This window comes from Lachnellula hyalina, assembly GCF_007821495.1.
Source record: "Lachnellula hyalina strain CBS 185.66 chromosome Unknown contig00003, whole genome shotgun sequence".
In the NCBI taxonomy this organism is placed as follows: Eukaryota; Fungi; Ascomycota; class Leotiomycetes; order Helotiales; family Lachnaceae; genus Lachnellula; species Lachnellula hyalina.
In genome coordinates, this window is record NW_022157117.1 from 162,117 (window position 1) to 178,576 (window position 16,460).

Consider the following 16,460-nt stretch of genomic DNA (forward strand, 5'->3'; position numbering starts at 1 on the left):
AAGGTAGCTAGAAAGAAGTGGGGAAAATTCTAAAGGTTATATATATCCTAGTGAGGCCTCGTCGCTTAGCTGGAGGCCCCGTCAATAACTTGCGACCTAGTCTAAGCTAGGTAAGTGCTGTGGAGGTGGCTTTAGAATCACGTGATTGATGGAACATCGGATTAGCTTAGTCATGCATGAGGATATGATATCTCATGCACCCGTAGATCTTAGAACAATCAAGTCTTCACCTTAAATCGAAATAACCCCTACCTCAGTGCCACACAGCCCGCTTTCAAACTACGCCACACTTGGCACCTCTTGTACCTTCACCAAAGGTTGATGACGAAATCCGTGTGACGGCGAATTCTAGGTGAGCATACCCTTGAGAGGCTACGCTGACTTATCATAATACAATCGTGTTGGAATTGGCTGCTGACATAAGCATGACTGACCATAAAACTGGTCTTCGGGTATTCGGTTATATCCTCTTCTCTACATATCAATCACAATATATGACTTGACCTCTTCATACTAGCTTCAAGCCCTATTGCATCGTATACCCTTGTCGTGTCAGTTCAACAAATCGCTTATATAAAAGAGAGCCAAAATATTTCTGTACCTCACGTTGAATTCCCAGCCGAGTAAAGTGTTCTCCCAAGTGCACGAGTTTACTTTCGCTCCTTCAAACTTCAAACAAATGCTAAATCTTTTGGCAATCCATAGTCATCACAACAAGAAAATTTCCACGCCGCACATAGTCGTGGGACATAAATCCAGCGGAAAATCTGACCAACAAACCAAGGAAAGGGGGGGAACCGTTCCCCATGGATCCCTCCCTCATACGTTACATCAGAATTCGTTATCATAAAGGGGACTTCGCGAATCTGTTTCCTCCGTAAGCAAGTGGGTTTAAAAGGGGAGACGTGGTGCTGCCTACTCTGTCTGCAGTTTTCTTCGACTCCGCAGCCATAGTCTTGCCCATAAGGTCCCAGTCAATAGCCTCATCCTTTTCCAAATCCACAAGCACCTTGACCTCATGGTGCAGATGTTTTTCCAACGGAGGCCCCATGTCATCGATCAACTTGATGAATTTAGCGGGGTCGTATAACACGAAGTCGTCTGCTGCCGCCGAAACAAAGTTATCGAAGGCTACCAAGCCTGGGAGAAAGGCTTCATGCTCGTTATGGTTGGTTTCCATAACGCCCTTCTGGCTACTCTGCTGTTCAAGTAATGGGAAATACACGGTCTCTTCCGTAAGGTGATGGGCATGGAGAACTCGCGACCAACAATCAGAGAACACCATGAAATCCATGATGTCCATGGGATCTTTGACATTGGGTGCTTGAAGATAGATTGAATTCAAGCCGCGGAGAAGGACGTTGTGTACAAGCGCCATCTCGGAGGCATTTTTACTGGCTTTCGATTCAGGTGCTCCCTAATTCTGATTAGTAATGCAACTGCTGATATGTTAAGAAACTGTCTTACCTTGAGAGCCGCTCTTGGCGTGGAAAGTAGCTTGAACGGTCCATCAGTTGCCCATTTCTTCGTGATAGCCATGCTTCTATGTGTAACTTATTGTTCTTGTACTTTTGACACTGGGAATCAATTGCTACTACAGTGATATTATTTTGTATAAAGATAGAAATATCAGTAAGATGCTGCCAGGAAACCACACCATTTAAATCGCGGTAGGTTCGCCCCGGTCACGCCACTCTTTTACCTGAGTGGCGTGACCTAGTACGGCGACAGCCGGAAAGTCTGATTACTTTACCGGTTAATACAGAGTCGCTTTTAACCGTTTCGATACCGCCAGATAGATACTGGTAGTAGAACTCGGGGACTAAGGCTCCCCTCCATAGGGCCCAATCGTCTCTTACACCAGGGCTTTATAGTATATATTTTGAAATAAAGAGAGAACTGTTACATACGACCATAGACTGAGGAGAATTGGGCATCCCGTCCGCTCTGCCATACACAAGCCTCAGATCGGCAGATTAGTAGTTGGGTGGGTGACCACCAGCGAATACCTGCTGTTGTATGTTATTTTTTATTTTTTTATTTATTTTTTAATTTGCATCTTGTTTGCCCCACTTAAGACAACCCCTTTCCTTCTCGCTTAGTTCTAGTCCTACTGCACTGCACCTCTTCTACTCCCGATTAGCTTGTGCATCTTTTTTCCTTCAATATTCATTCTTATACTCTTAGAACTGTGGCTAGAGTCTCTGTTGTGCTGCTCTGACTACAGTAAACACCTGTCATCCCTCCGAGCTACCGAAAGCTATCAATAATAGAGGTAAGTTAAGCTAACGAATTTAGAAAAGCTGATCCAAGAACCAGAAGGCCCTCGCGGCCAACATTTGACTAAGATACCTGTGGAATACGGAGCTTTTTGTTACAATATAGAGAACGATAAGGATTGTATCAAAAAGTCAACCACGATGAACTGGAAATTAGAGGACTTGTAGACTTATGTCTATTAAGAGTCCGTATCAATTCCATAACATAGTTATGTTACTATAGTATCTATTAATATATCCTTATCTAATATACTATAACAGAAGAGAGGGTGAGTTTCGTAATATTTTATGTTCTAGAATTACTAAACTGATAATAGCTTAGCGGCGGTTGATTTGTCATTAGTAGGCACTTATTTATGTGATAATAAGTAATTATTTCCAAGTTGTTCTATGGAAGCAGATCGTGATTATAATATCCATAGTCTTAATAAAAAGAAATGGAATATATATCCAGAGGTGGACACAATGGTGGTGGGTGGGGAGGTTGGATTGCCGGCACCTGATTAGGAGGAGTTAGAAGTAAGAGTTAATAGCCGCGCCACGGCGTCGTGCCCTCCCTGAGCTGCGCAGTGCAGCGCTGTCCACCCATACTTGTCCTTAGCCTCCATGTCCGCGCTGTCCACCCATGCTTGTCCTTAACCTCGACGTCCGCCCCTTTCTCTAGCAGCAGCCGCATTACAGCTGCATCTCCGCTCCGAGCGGCCCAATACAGCGCTGTCCCACCGAAACTATCCTTTTTATTAAGATCGAGTCGACGCTTTACTTTGTTGATCAATCCTTTCTTATTAAGAATAGTCTCGACAAGAGGTAGAATACTAAAACACGAAGCCAGATGTAATAATGTAAATGCGGTAGGCGGATACTTAGGTTCTTTCATCGGCCAATAAATCTTTAGCCAAGACTCACGAGCTAAAGAATTCCTCTGATAAAATGGGTGTGACAAATCAAAAACATCGTCTGACCAAGCTAGAGCTCTTGCATGTTCAGGCCAATAAAGTGTAGCATAAGAGAATAATGGGAAGGCTCTCGAATGTACGACATCCTCAAGATCGACTCTTTTGCCTTCAAGGCTGCTATTTCTTTGTAGGTAATCCAAGCTCTTTCTTACAATTTCAAGATTTCCAACCTTTTCTTTGACACGGAAGAACTCGAGCTCGGGATTTGGATCTGGAGTTTTTCGTAGAAGATAATCCTTTGTTGATTGATGAATAAGGCTAACTTCGTCTTGTTTAATCGTTAGAAGGTCCCCGCAATAGGAAATCTGATCTCTTATTATTATATCCGGGCTAAAGCTCATAGAAGAGTCGACGTTAATTGCAACACTTAGTTCTGCGATAGTCAAGGGGCGAATGGCCATAACAACCCAACGAAGTATTCTCGCAGCGGTATCTCGTCGATCAAGATTAATTTGTAGTAGCATCCGAGCGTATAGCTCTTTTAGATCTGCTGGGAAAAGATTTAGAGCCTTTTCAACTTCTGTTATCTTGTATTTCCGTAGCTGTCGAGCTACAATTCCTACCCAGAGGAACGTGCCTTGTGCATGATCTCGAAAAACCCTTTTTACCCGTTCTTGTAATGGCTTTGGATATTGTTTTTGTATAGAAAGCTCGTCAATCCTGGTCTCAATGAATCGATGAATATCGCCATTAACTTTCTTATCTGCATCTGGGTCTAGTCGTATCCGAGGGAAATTTGACAGTATCTCTGGAATGAGGTCTGGATAATCACGGCTAACAACGATCAGTTTAAGATGATAGGTCGAAGTAGAAAAGAGACCCGTAAGTTTCCCTAGAAGGGTTTCTAACGAAGCAGAGTCGCATTCATCAAGACCATCAAGAATGCAATATATGATACCTGGGGCATAGGTACGAAGCATGGTCTCCAAGCATCTCCAGAGTGTTTCGGACGACGAGCCAGTAAACAGAGCTTCCCTTTGGATTTTGAAACTTGGTAGGAGATAATCGACAAGTTTTGGGCGAAACTGCACGAGCTGGAAAATCAGTCCTCTGATGATAGCAATAGCGGTATTGCGCTTTTCGTCTTTGTTGTCACAGAAGTATTGTAGGAACAATGTGTCTTGCGTCTTGTGCGCGATTCGCTCAAGCTCTTCCGCAAGGAAGATCGAGAGCATAGTTTTGCCTTTCCCAGGACCGCCGGACAGCCAGAGTAGTTGTGAGTAAAACCCAAGCCATGAGCTGTAGAGAGCATTACCCTTAATCCATTCGCAGGTGCCTTCGACTATTGAACCCTTTATCTGCACAAGCTTCTCTCGGTCGTCCCTTGGGTCGGTTAAGAATAGCGCCCTCAAGCAGGATTCTGTTTCGTCATCTTTCTTGCCTACTAAAACCATATCACTTAGCATCATCCTATCAAATGTAAAGATTCAATGTTGAGGAGAGGCAATAAATGAGATCATTAAAACACGGAAGCTATATTGCCTAGCTAGGTTGCATTCTTACCCCGAGAACCAAAGTTCATAGATTGTGCATGGTAGACGGGGCCGCTGCCAGAGTATAGGTCCCTCTGAGCTTGATTGATCGAACCAGAGCCAGAATGAATGGCAGTGAAGCCAGTTCCTTCAATCGCATGCTCTGGTATAGAAGGTGGTAAAGCTGCTAGTTCTCTAATGGCATCGGCTAGATCTTTCCGTTGAATATCGGTGACAGCAGTTAGGCCATAGTTGATAGCCAACATCTGTACATCCTCTAGCATTCCTTTCATCAGGGCTTCCACTCTACTTCCTTTACCGAGGGTCTTAGCCGCTAGAAGGTACCGTTCCGCTCTAGAGGCACTATTCGCAGGCATGACTTCCTTAAAGAGCTCTTCCAATTTCTCGGCCTTGTTCCTACAGCGTTCGACAATGTCCTTCACTCCCTTGTAGGAGTCCTCGTCTATACCCCCCTTCTCAATCTGTCGTTTCGCTGCGGCTAGGACATTTTGAACGATTGGAAGTCGAGCAGCAACCTCGCGAAATGCTTCGGGGAGGCCTTGTGCATTCGTTGCGGCATCGTAGAGTTGCTTAGTCCTATCGACGATAGATATGATTGAGGAGATCACCCCTAGGACAGCTATAGCCTCGGCGCCTGACATGATTTGGTTGTGCAAAGAGGGGGTTCGAAGAGGGCGAGCGATTTAGAACAGGCAATTGGACGTGTGCTCTCACTAGGAGTTTTTACACGAGGCTGTTGAGGATATGAAGATATGAAGATGTGAGCGTAGAAGATCAGCCGTAGTTGCTTCTCTGATACTGACTTAGATCTAAGGGAGAGCGTACAGTCGTCGCTCTGCTGCTTCAGCTCAAGATGTTGGTGGCTAAAAATAGACTGTCACGTTATTTTCAATTGTTAGTGGTTCGCTGAAAACGTCTGGTGGGAACTAGATGGGCATAGCACGCCCCACCAGACCATTCATTACCACTCTGGTCTGGAGCAGCGATAATTCAGTTCTTTTTTTACATAGTAATTAAAAGCGGGTCTACAATATACCTCCCCAGCTCTACATTTAAAATAGAATCCATCTAATCTAAATAGATTATTATATAAGAATTAATATTATAGGAATAGAAAGCATTTTTCGCATTTTTCTATAGTGTTATATAAAATAAACTGAATTATCAATGAAGGGCTGGTGGGGCGTGCTATGCCCATTTAGTCCAACCAGACGATTACCACCCTCACATCCCTTTAATTGCTACTCGCTCGATAATTTTAGCGTTACATGGGTTTTCTACCAATGAGATCGCTTAAATTAAGAAGAATTCGGTGTATTTTCATGATATGTATCAAGACATAGGCCTTCCTTACATAACAAGACTTTACAAATCGTACACCTATACTATGTCTGTCTCCTACACCTTTGTACATCTAAATTAGGTGTAACTTGGCTGAGAACGCGATGCTTCTTTGGCCTCTACGAATGATTTGCAGCACAGGCTTAACAGTCCCTAAAAACCCATGACAGTGGGCTTTGCTTAGGCTACTTCCTATTCCTATAGGGTAAGGACGGTAAAAGTACCAGATAGCGATTAAAGGGATAGTAAAGTTTTGATCAAAATATGCTGTGCAGCATACATGCGAGACGCTATGGTGGCTGACACGAAAGCGCTGATTTTGGCGGATTGGAAAAGGAGGAAGAAAGGATAGGGGAATGGGGCGCCAATTCTGCCTCTGCTCTCTCGCTCTACAATTAGCAGCGGTACCTTGGGTACAAACCGGGAGGGGTACACAGCCATAAGTGTCTGGAAGTGGAGCCTGCTTGTAAGACTTAACTATATCGCATATTTCCAATTTTCTTCCTTCGAAGATTTGCAAGTAGATCTTTGATCTCCAAGATGAATACATGGATTCAAGCTTGTTTTGATGCAAGCTAGCAAAGTTTAAATGTATGTAAAAAGAAATGGTTACTGAACGGTGAAATTAGCGACACTCAATTCGCCTTTTACTATAGAGCGCAACGAGAGAAGAAATGAGAGCCGGAAGTGAAAGATCGGAAGTTTGTCACGCAGAAGCATTTCCCTAGGAAGGGGACGGCCGATTTTGTTGGCTGCACACAGGGCCACTTTTTGCCTTTATATACCTAGGTAGTTCTAACTTGGCTTAAGATTATATTGACCAGCAAGAAGGGGGATGATTGCCAGTGTAAGCAGTCGGATTACCCTCTACCCGTGTCTCCTAGGACCGCCTTTAATTGGCGAGAAAAAGTAAGGGACTACCAGAAATGGAATTGGATCATTTAACACTCTCGGGAACGATCAGATTATCCAGCGTTGATATATTTTATATCACATGACATGGCGGAAGTTCTTCATATAGATACAGTAGGTCGATTTTCAAATCGAGCCAGAGATCTCGAAGCAGATACTACTGGTATTGATTTGAGGAATGTTCGTTTCATGGTTGCCAATTTGTAAGGGCCCGATACCAGGCTGCAATGACTTCATTGATTCTTACATTCACCCACCAACCATATTCCGTACTCCACTCTTACTGTACAATTCTTGCCAACCTAAAGTCCTTGCTTGAAAGCTTTTTGCCCTTTGAACATGAAACACGCCGCAACACTGGAATGTGACTGTTTGGAAGCCTTTTTGCCCTGGTATTGATGAATCAAAACATCGGGTTTCACAGCCGCAGTATCAATAAGAACAGTTCCCTCTGCATCCAAAGCCTCAGCTTGGACATTATTCACAGCAATGCCCTGGTCAAGCTCAAGAACAGTCTCAAACCCTTCACGCTTCGACTCTCCCAAGAAAGAACGGCCAGTGTCGCTGACATCGTAGAATCGCCAGATCTTGGTACGCGTGTCTCCATTCCATGAGACATAGACACTGGTACTGGAGCTCTTCTCGTCTTTCAGAGCCACAATAGCTGGAGCTTCATGGGGAATGCCGGTCCAGTTGTACCGGAAACCCCGGTAGTTCTCTACGCCAAGTCCGAGAAATCCAGAGTCCATGTATGTGTGGAAGATTGGGGTTCCGTCGGCTTTGAATTCAGTCATGGCTCCTTCAGATCCCCAGTTGACCATGACGTTCCCGTTTGGAAGGAGTTGAGTTGATCCTTGAGACTTTGATAGAAGTCCATCGGGTGGGTGGAATGCCTGAAGCAGTCAGTTTATCTGTGATACAAGCGGTGTAGATATGTACCTGAACAATGGTTGCTTCCCAAGTTTTAGTGTTAACTTCGATAATCTTTCCTCGGGAATGTTTGTAGAAGTGAACTTCGTGGCCCCTTCCATCTTCTGTACCATGTGCAGAGTTGTCATAGATACTAATGATTTCTTTATCACCTTCCTTGGCAACAAAGCGGGCATGGTGCTGGAATGCGAACTCAACTTCTGGACCCATCTTGAAAGAGCTAGACTTTCCAGAAAGTTGCCATATAATCTCGCCGGTCCTGCCGTTGATCTTGTAGGCGGCGTTAGCGTCACGGGCCGAGATGAGATAGTTGCCCTCAGCGTCCTTGTCAACTGAGTTGATGTGGAAGTAGTCCCAGGCATCAGAGCTATTGTACCCAGCTCCAGCTTGTCCAGGGTTTAGGGGAAGATAACCCTCTGTTTCATGTCAGCTATGATTATTTGCTTGATGACGGTCCCAAATACCAGACGGGTCAACGTGGTCAAGACTGCTCCATTCGTAGAGAACTTTACCAGTCTCAATATCGAGTTCTACACGTGTTAATTCTTGCATCATCAAGTGGTCGGATGCCTGCTAACCTTGGAATATGGAATCAACAATCCATTGCTGCTCAGGGCTGGCGCCATAAGCTGTCAAGTTCCAAGGGACAGGATGGTAGATTTGAATCAGAGCAGTCTCCTCGTTGATGATAAGGAACTCGTGTTTATCAGTCAGTCGATGATTGCCAGCTCGCAGTTCTAGTACGGTCTCGTAGTTCTGGTCCAAGAAAGTTGTGTGGCCGTGGCCATGCCCATAAGCAGCATTGTGGCTGCCCTCAAAAGAGAACAGGATATCTTGACCCTTGTAGCGAGAGGCCTGGAAGTTCGTTGCCCAAATTGAGAAGTAAGTAAATCCTGACCAAACGAGCTCACCAGTGTCTGTGAAGATGTACGGGGCTGCTTGCAAAGGTCCGTGTCGAGTTCCCTCTGGGTAGCCGGCGAATGGAGCGACAAAAAGATAGCCGGACTCGACGTCTTTTGTTGCTGGTATCGTAATGTTCAGAGTTGGTGGAGCCAGATCTGGACGTGACTTATACCTCCAATCAGCGGTAGCACAAGGGAGACATGACAGAATCAAAGCCGCAAGGCCGGCCAGGTGGCCACATGCTGTGACGGAAACCATTTGGGAAAGGTTGATGAATGAGGAAGAGGTGCTGGTGTGCCTTGGAACTTAGTGGGCAGAGATCTTGCTTATATGGCCTACCTGCCATTGGTATACATAGGTCGTTCGCACGCAATATGGTGAGCAAATGATTGAAAATTTGTTCCATCACAGGTATGATATCAAAACAAACGGACACAAAGCCCGCTCAGGGGCATGGTGTGGTAACTCGCCTAATAGCGGGGCAGCGATCAAGAGACCCCACCATTTTCACCAGTTTGTCTACCTTACTCAACCCGACATGTGGATCGTCAGTCAAACGGCATATGGACTTCATAATGTGGCTCTCCATGCCCACAAAGGGTCAAGTCTTACATGGTTATTTTCTTGTCGGGCTTCGTCTCCGGTAGAGGTCGCCAGGGTCAGTAGCGGACTTAATCCCCGTTGATGCAAGTCGAAAAGACCAATGACTGCTTTGACGCTAGATTCCCGCCCTTGAGAAGTTTTTCGGCCTGCGTAAAGATATTTGTCAACCTTGGTTCCTTCTCACAGCATTGTTAGCCGCACTTCTCTTAGTCAATTTCCACGCAGTTTTTCCTCGAAGCGTTTATTCAAACCATTTAATCAATTCTACAAACGTCTTTGCTCTTGGTTCTGAAACTGTCCGTTATTACTGGCATAGTTCGAAAGTATGGAATCCTTTCCCGCCCAACATGGTGAAGGTGGGCAGCAAATATCTGTAGAACCAGCAAACGAACACACCGAGGCAACACCTCTACTTGAACCTCCTGGTCAAATCAATTACAAGAGTCCTGAAGCATCATGGGTCCCTCCGTCGAGTTTTCTGTGGATAGAGATTGGTGAGTTGAGGGAATCTTTAAGCATGACAGAATACTAATCACCATTTAGCCATTTTCTCAAACGTTTTCTTGTCCGGATTCGATGGTACTATCACTGCCTCGACATATGCCGTAATCGGTTCTGAATTCAACGCTGCGAACACAATCTCCTGGCTAACAACTTCCTACCTCATTACATCGACTGCCTTTCAACCCCTCTATGGTCGGTTTTCTGATATTCTAGGACGACGCATTTGTTTCTTTACGGCAACCGTTACTTTCCTTCTAGGATGCTTAGGGTGTGGATTGGCCCCGGATGTAGTTTCATTGAACTTAATGCGAGCTCTCACTGGCCTTGGAGGAGGTGGTCTCATGACAATGGCTACAATCATTAATTCGGATATGATACCGTTCAAAGAGCGTGGAATGTACCAGGCTTGCCAGAACGTGCTTCATGGCTTCGGGTCCATTTGCGGAGCTTCGATGGGAGGCTGGATCGCAGACACTGTTGGATGGAGGTGGTGTTTCCTATGCCAAGTCCCTGTCTCCATCTTTGCGTTTGTTGTGGGACATTATGTGATCGATGACAAGAGAACGCTCGACGTGGTCGTCGTACAGAGTCAGGAGCCAGAACCGATAGTGAAGGTTTCACTCTGGAAACAGATTGATCTTAGCGGTGCGATTCTGCTCATTCTGGGTCTATCTGCGCAATTGGCAGCCCTGAGCATGGGTGGCAACAACTATACTTGGACCGATATTCGTGTCATCATTTCACTGATCATCAGTGCAGTGCTATTAGCATTGTTTGTGATGGTCGAGATCCGCACACATGCAATTCCTGTTATGCCTATGTCGATGCTCAAGGGGCAACTCGCAGTCTCGAATCTCATAAGTAATATTTGTGTTGGAATGGCAGCGTATTCTGTAAGGGACTTCCTCATATAGCGCCGATTGCCCAACCAGATTTATAACTAATACAGTCTAGTTTCTCTTCATGATACCTCTGTTCTTTCAAGTAGTTCTCAAAGATTCACCCTCACAAGCTGGATTGCGGCTGGTCGTCCCATCACTTGCAACTCCTGTTGGTGGTCTTATCGCTGGTATTGTTATGTCGCGTGTAGGAAAGCTCAGTTGGCTGGTAAGGATGGGCTGTTTCCTCATGATGCTGGGCAATGGTCTCGTGGCATCCTTGCAATATACCGAGAGTGCAAGATGGAAGTATCTGCTCTACCTGATACCAGCAAACTTGGGCCAGGGAATGGCTTATCCTGGTATTCTGTTCACATTCCTGGCTGCTTTTGATCATAGCCGTAAGTTGATTACCTACTATGAAACTACAACTCATCTACGTCTCCCTGTTCTAACTTAATTATTCACAGAACAAGCTGTCTCAACCTCAATAGTATATCTTTCCCGCTCCCTAGGCACTGTTTGGGGAGTAGCAGCCTCATCAGCCATCATTCAGAATGTTCTCTCGTCGCAGCTCCCGCTAGCATTATCCGGGGTGACAAACAAGGAACAGGTAAGCTTTGACTTCTGGGCCTAGATGACGTGAAGGACTGACGGAAGCCGTAGATAATTGACGAAATCCGTCACTCGGTCACGGTTTTGGATACACTTCCAGTGGAAATACAGTCAATTGCACGGCACGTTTACTACAACGCTTTGGTCTATTCTTTCCAGGCTAGTACTGCGGTGGGAGCGATTGCATTCATCTCTGCATTCTTTGCCAGAGGTGGAAATCTCAATAGAAAATGAAAAAGGAGGCGGAAGGAGGCGAACTACAGGAACGGACAGACAACTCGGCTTTAAACTCTCCTCGTGACTAGAACATGAATATCAATTAAATCTTTGTTGAACACGAAAATTGGTGACATATTGTGAATTGAGCCGGAACCGTTCAGCCCCTATGATTATGTAAAACACATCACGGGATGCCCCATACAACTGCTCGCTTGCAGATAAGAAGCGGACAGGAACCCCGAACCCGAACCAAATGACGTGCTTCTATACGATATTCTCAAACGTCGAACGAGAAAGTTTGATCTTGATTTCGAGCAACTGTCAACAGACTCGAATTTAACACTTGTATCTTCCATAGAACCTATAATGTCTCATTCAAATGTTAGGAAGATATCGTAAGGGACCACTATTTGCCATTTCATGCACTGCTAACAAACACCAGCTGCAAACGTTGCCAGAACCGCAAGGCAAGTCCATAAATGCAATGCAATTCAAACCACGGTAACTCCTTGTGCTAAGAATCACAGATCAAGTGCTCGCGAACCTCCCCTTGCCACAGATGCATAGCTGCAAGTACAAAATGCGAGTATCGAGGGGACGATTCAAAAAGAGCGCCCATCCGTCGAGAATATGTTGAGGCGCTCGAGACGCGGATTGCACAACTAGAGTCTACTCTCTGCAAATTGAAGGCGGCGTCCGGCGTAGAAAGAGACGCTTTGGTTGACGAACTAGACTTTGTCGACCATTTCCCATCAATGAGGAAGTCTGAAGTGGCAACGCCTGTTTCCGACATCTCGGAAGCGTCAACAGAACTATCGAAGGATACTGAAGAAGGTAGTGAAGTTTTCTCGGCCTTTGTGACACAACTGACATGCGACACAAGGTTTATCGAACATCCCAGGTGTAAACAGTATCTATACCACCAATACAATGCGACCCTCACAAGTAGCTGAATTTAGTCATCGAACATCCGAAATTACCAATTCAACAAGCACAGAGTTTGGAGAAGCTCTTATCGGCAAATGTCTTGATCTCTATTTTCAATGGCAGAATCCACATTGTATGTTCATAGATCGAGAACTATTCATGCGAAAGTACCCACATGCCACGCGTGGTGAGAAACGGGCAATGGAACCTCTGGTTTACGCAGCTTGTGCACTTGGAGCTTTGATGTCTCTTGATTTGGAAATCAAGCAGATGGCAGACGTCTTCTCAAAATCTGCACAGAATATAATTCTTGGATCTTTGTTCCAACCTGATGCTCTACTCGTTCAGGCCTTACTCTGTTGTGCGCAATATGAAAGTGGCCATGATCATCCATCCAAAGCATGGGCTCTATCAGGTACCAGTTTTGATCCTCTCAGTCTGGAAATAAGTTAACAGACAGCAGGCATGGCCATCCGCATGGCTCAAGATTTAGAGTTCCCTCACCAAGACACAGCAACTATTGAAGGTAATATGAGTACTTCTCTGAATACAACATTCAGGCGAAGTATGTATCTGACCTGCTACATATCCGATAAGTCCACCCTGTAACGTTTGTTTATCCCATTCCGCGGCTAAAATTATACTAGGATGCTGAGCCTAACACTGGGACGGCCTGCGGCAATGCTTGAAAGTAACGTGATACTCTCCAACGCCAACATGTTCGTACACACTTTCCAACCCAGCTATAATACTAATGCCCAGGTAGAAAACGGACCGAAAACTGGATGCCCTCAAACATAAAACAAGCAACAATCAATCCTGACGTAGACACAATCTTGGAAAAGCAGAATCTGGAACTTTCTGTCGTCATTCAAGAGATTTTATCGCAACGACTCTCTTCAAAGATTAAACCACTTCGGGTTTCTAGAAGACGTATAGATGCACCAGTAATTCGACTGAATGCAAGACTTCTGGGATGGCATGAATCTCTATTGCCTGGTCACCGTTGGGATAGATGGGGTTCACGGTCTGATTTTGTACAACCTAGTATCGCAGCTCTTCAGTAAGTCGTCTGCTTCACTTGAAGTTCCCCATTAACAGAAAGCAGTATGCTGTACCACACGACAAGAATCGCGCTCAATCGACCATTTCTGGGCCTGAGTCTCGATCTCACTCAATCTTCCGATTGTCTGAACATATGTGATACATCCATCGACATAATAATGTCCATAATCCACCGATTCAAAACTCAACATACGCTCAGGAATGCTCCACTAATTTTTGTATATGGCTGCATCAGAGCGGCAGACGCCATATTTGCCATTCTCCACCATCAAGCTCGCGATCCGAGAGATTTTCAAGAGACAGCCCTCCCTAATTTTCAAACAGCCCTGGTCGAGATGTCCCATACTTGGAAACTAGCAGATCGCGCATGCCACGGACTGCAGTTGCAAGTTCATAATCTAAGCTCCGAGCACCACGAAACGCCGTCTGTCGTGTCATCGCTCTCTGACACCGAGTTCGGGACCTCTCAGACGATATCTACTCTTCAAAATGATGAATTTAGCTATTCTGCATTTGGAATGGAGTTCGCGGATGATCTTGGATTTGGCATTTGTGGAGGCTTTGATGGGTTTTATAATGAGGCACCAATAATGCAGGAGATTCATGAGGCGCCGCCTTGGGAAAGTATGCCAGACTACATCAGCGCAACGGAGCTTGGTTGGGAGTAGAGAGTCACGGTTCTATAAGTTGAAGGTCTGAGCACATCTGAATTTGAAAGATCACAGCGGATGATCGGATTATAGCATAACGCTAGCATATGAGATAAGGATACATATTGAAGCTTTGTCGTTGAAAACACGCGAAAGCGAAGAGCTTTATAAATGTCCCTAACGTATAGAGCTAAGTCTAGGCATATGCCTTTCACATCTACTTATTTTCGAAGACCAGCCTCTGATTCTCACAAACTCCTCCACCATTCGCATCGTCTAATATCCTGCCATGCTAGGATTTGTCTCAAACGGCAAAGCAAACATAAGGATCCCCGTTACCAAAAACAGCGCGCCGCTGACATATACCGGAACATTAGTCGACACGCCTGTTTGGGACGAGATTACGGGTGCTGCGAGTCCGCACACGTAGCCAATCATGGAACAAAGCCCATTGGCAGTTGCACGGATGGGTGAAGGGAAGGATTCGGGTGTATAGGCATACTGAAACTCGTTAGCATTGTTATGTATCCTCTGGGGAGAGGAAGGGACTGACTTGAATGGCAAACATGAAATTGATCACCGCAGTCGCAGCGCAGTTGAACCCCACTACGCCCCCATTCGTCGATGCGATTGTGCTGAGGTACAGCAATACGCCAGATAGAATTGTTGAGATCGCCATGCAATACCTCCTTCCCAGCCTCGTCTCAATCGCGAACGACGCAGCAATCGGACCGGGGACGGTACAAGCTGCGATGTAACAGTACTGCTTATACGTATCGGCTTGGGAGTTGTCGTTACTGATGGCTTTGAATTTCGCCTCGAGGTATAGCGGTAAGAAGTAGGTGTACAAAGGATATCCAACGCCGATAGCTGCCCAGATCCAGACAATGAACGAGGTGTGGAGGGCGAGTTTCTTGGATCCCCAAAGAACCCGGAGGCGCGAGGTAGACATAGAGCCGAAATGAGCACCTAGGATGTCTTTAAGAAGTGGCTTCACAGTGCTGTCATTGGTGGGCCGGCCGTGGGCGTTGTTGATGCGGCGGAAGTCGTCGAGGGTGAGGGATATGGGTTTGCGAGATTGGCTGGCCAGGTATTGGACTACTTCCACAACTTCGGCATCACGGCCTCGGGAAAGTAGGAAGTAGGGAGACTCAGGGATGCGGAAAACGAAGAGCCGAATGAGCGCCAGTACAATGACGAGCGCACCCAATGTGAACAGCGTGTAACGCCAACCCATGTTGTCGGCTTTGGCGCAGATGGTGGTGACAGTCAAGTCGCAGCTGAAGTTTCCGACAAAGGCCCAAGCAATGAGTGCATCAAGTACCGCGCCGATGGCCCACCATGCGCTCAGCATGGTGAGTAGGTAGAACCCGCTCGAGGGTACGAATTCCAAGTAGACGGTTGCTGCGACAGGAACATTGCCACCCGACCCGAAACCGACAACGGACATGAGGCCGCCATAGGTGTAGATATTGTTACTACCACCGGCGGCAATGAGAAAGATTCCTACAATGAAGAGGGTTGTGTTGAACGCGAGGCGGCGACCGATTATATCTGCCATGGGGCCCCTAGGAACGGTCAGATGACCTTCTCTTTCACATTGCAGGAGAAAATTTGAGTTTCTTTTATTTCTTACCAGAACATAGCACCTATGAACGCCCCTAGGTTGTATGCAATGCCCGTCAGTGCGACATTCTTGATGACGAACTCATTCGCCACGGGGGTATATGTGACGCTAGGTCCATATGCTGCAATCTGAGCAGGCTTCTATCAGCCCCTTTCTCCTGATCAAAACACACTTCACTCACATTATCCACAATCCATCCAAGCCCACACACAGCCCACATCTTATACTGCCAAGCGTTCATCCCGATATTTTGCAGAGCGTTCCCAACCAGAGATGCCTTCTCCGCATATGCTAGATCGAGTCCATTTCCGATCGCTTCCAGCTCTTGAGCTGTGGCATTCCCGATCAATTTCTCTGAGGCTCCAATCTCGAATTCCTCTTCGGGTGAGCCGGTGGCCTTGATTTTGGTATCGCCACCTTTCTCAACTGTGGAGGGGGTTTCCGCGTGGTCGACCGTGTCGGTCTCTTGAATGACGGGGTTGGCCATAATTATTGTGGGATAATTGATAGAGGCTCAAAGATTATATATGTCGTTGGTATTAGGATGAGCCGTCCCAG

General features: G+C 45.9%; 4 protein-coding genes across 4 annotated transcripts; 1 reads left to right on the forward strand and 3 right to left on the reverse strand.

The window, feature by feature from the left end:
• Nucleotides 1–671: 671 nt before the first annotated feature.
• Nucleotides 672–1,539, reverse strand: LHYA1_G000797 (uncharacterized protein; the record flags this gene model as incomplete). Its single annotated transcript, XM_031145786.1, has 3 exons — nt 672–866; nt 920–1,417; nt 1,468–1,539. The coding sequence occupies 3 exons, from the start codon at nt 1,537–1,539 to the stop codon at nt 672–674; spliced, it is 765 nt and encodes a 254-aa protein (XP_031009718.1).
• A 5,744-nt stretch (nt 1,540–7,283) lies between these two features.
• Nucleotides 7,284–9,072, reverse strand: LHYA1_G000798 (uncharacterized protein; the record flags this gene model as incomplete). Its single annotated transcript, XM_031145787.1, has 4 exons — nt 7,284–7,874; nt 7,921–8,327; nt 8,376–8,441; nt 8,490–9,072. The coding sequence occupies 4 exons, from the start codon at nt 9,070–9,072 to the stop codon at nt 7,284–7,286; spliced, it is 1,647 nt and encodes a 548-aa protein (XP_031009719.1).
• Nucleotides 9,073–9,742: 670 nt separating this feature from the next.
• Nucleotides 9,743–11,648, forward strand: LHYA1_G000799 (putative transporter; the record flags this gene model as incomplete). Its single annotated transcript, XM_031145788.1, has 5 exons — nt 9,743–9,911; nt 9,961–10,814; nt 10,876–11,200; nt 11,270–11,412; nt 11,466–11,648. 5 exons carry the CDS (start codon nt 9,743–9,745, stop codon nt 11,646–11,648), a joined length of 1,674 nt encoding a protein of 557 aa, XP_031009720.1.
• A 2,903-nt stretch (nt 11,649–14,551) lies between these two features.
• LHYA1_G000800 (putative MFS-type transporter protein) lies at nt 14,552–16,389 on the reverse strand (the record flags this gene model as incomplete). Its single annotated transcript, XM_031145789.1, has 4 exons — nt 14,552–14,776; nt 14,829–15,843; nt 15,912–16,030; nt 16,084–16,389. 4 exons carry the CDS (start codon nt 16,387–16,389, stop codon nt 14,552–14,554), a joined length of 1,665 nt encoding a protein of 554 aa, XP_031009687.1.
• Nucleotides 16,390–16,460: the final 71 nt, after the last annotated feature.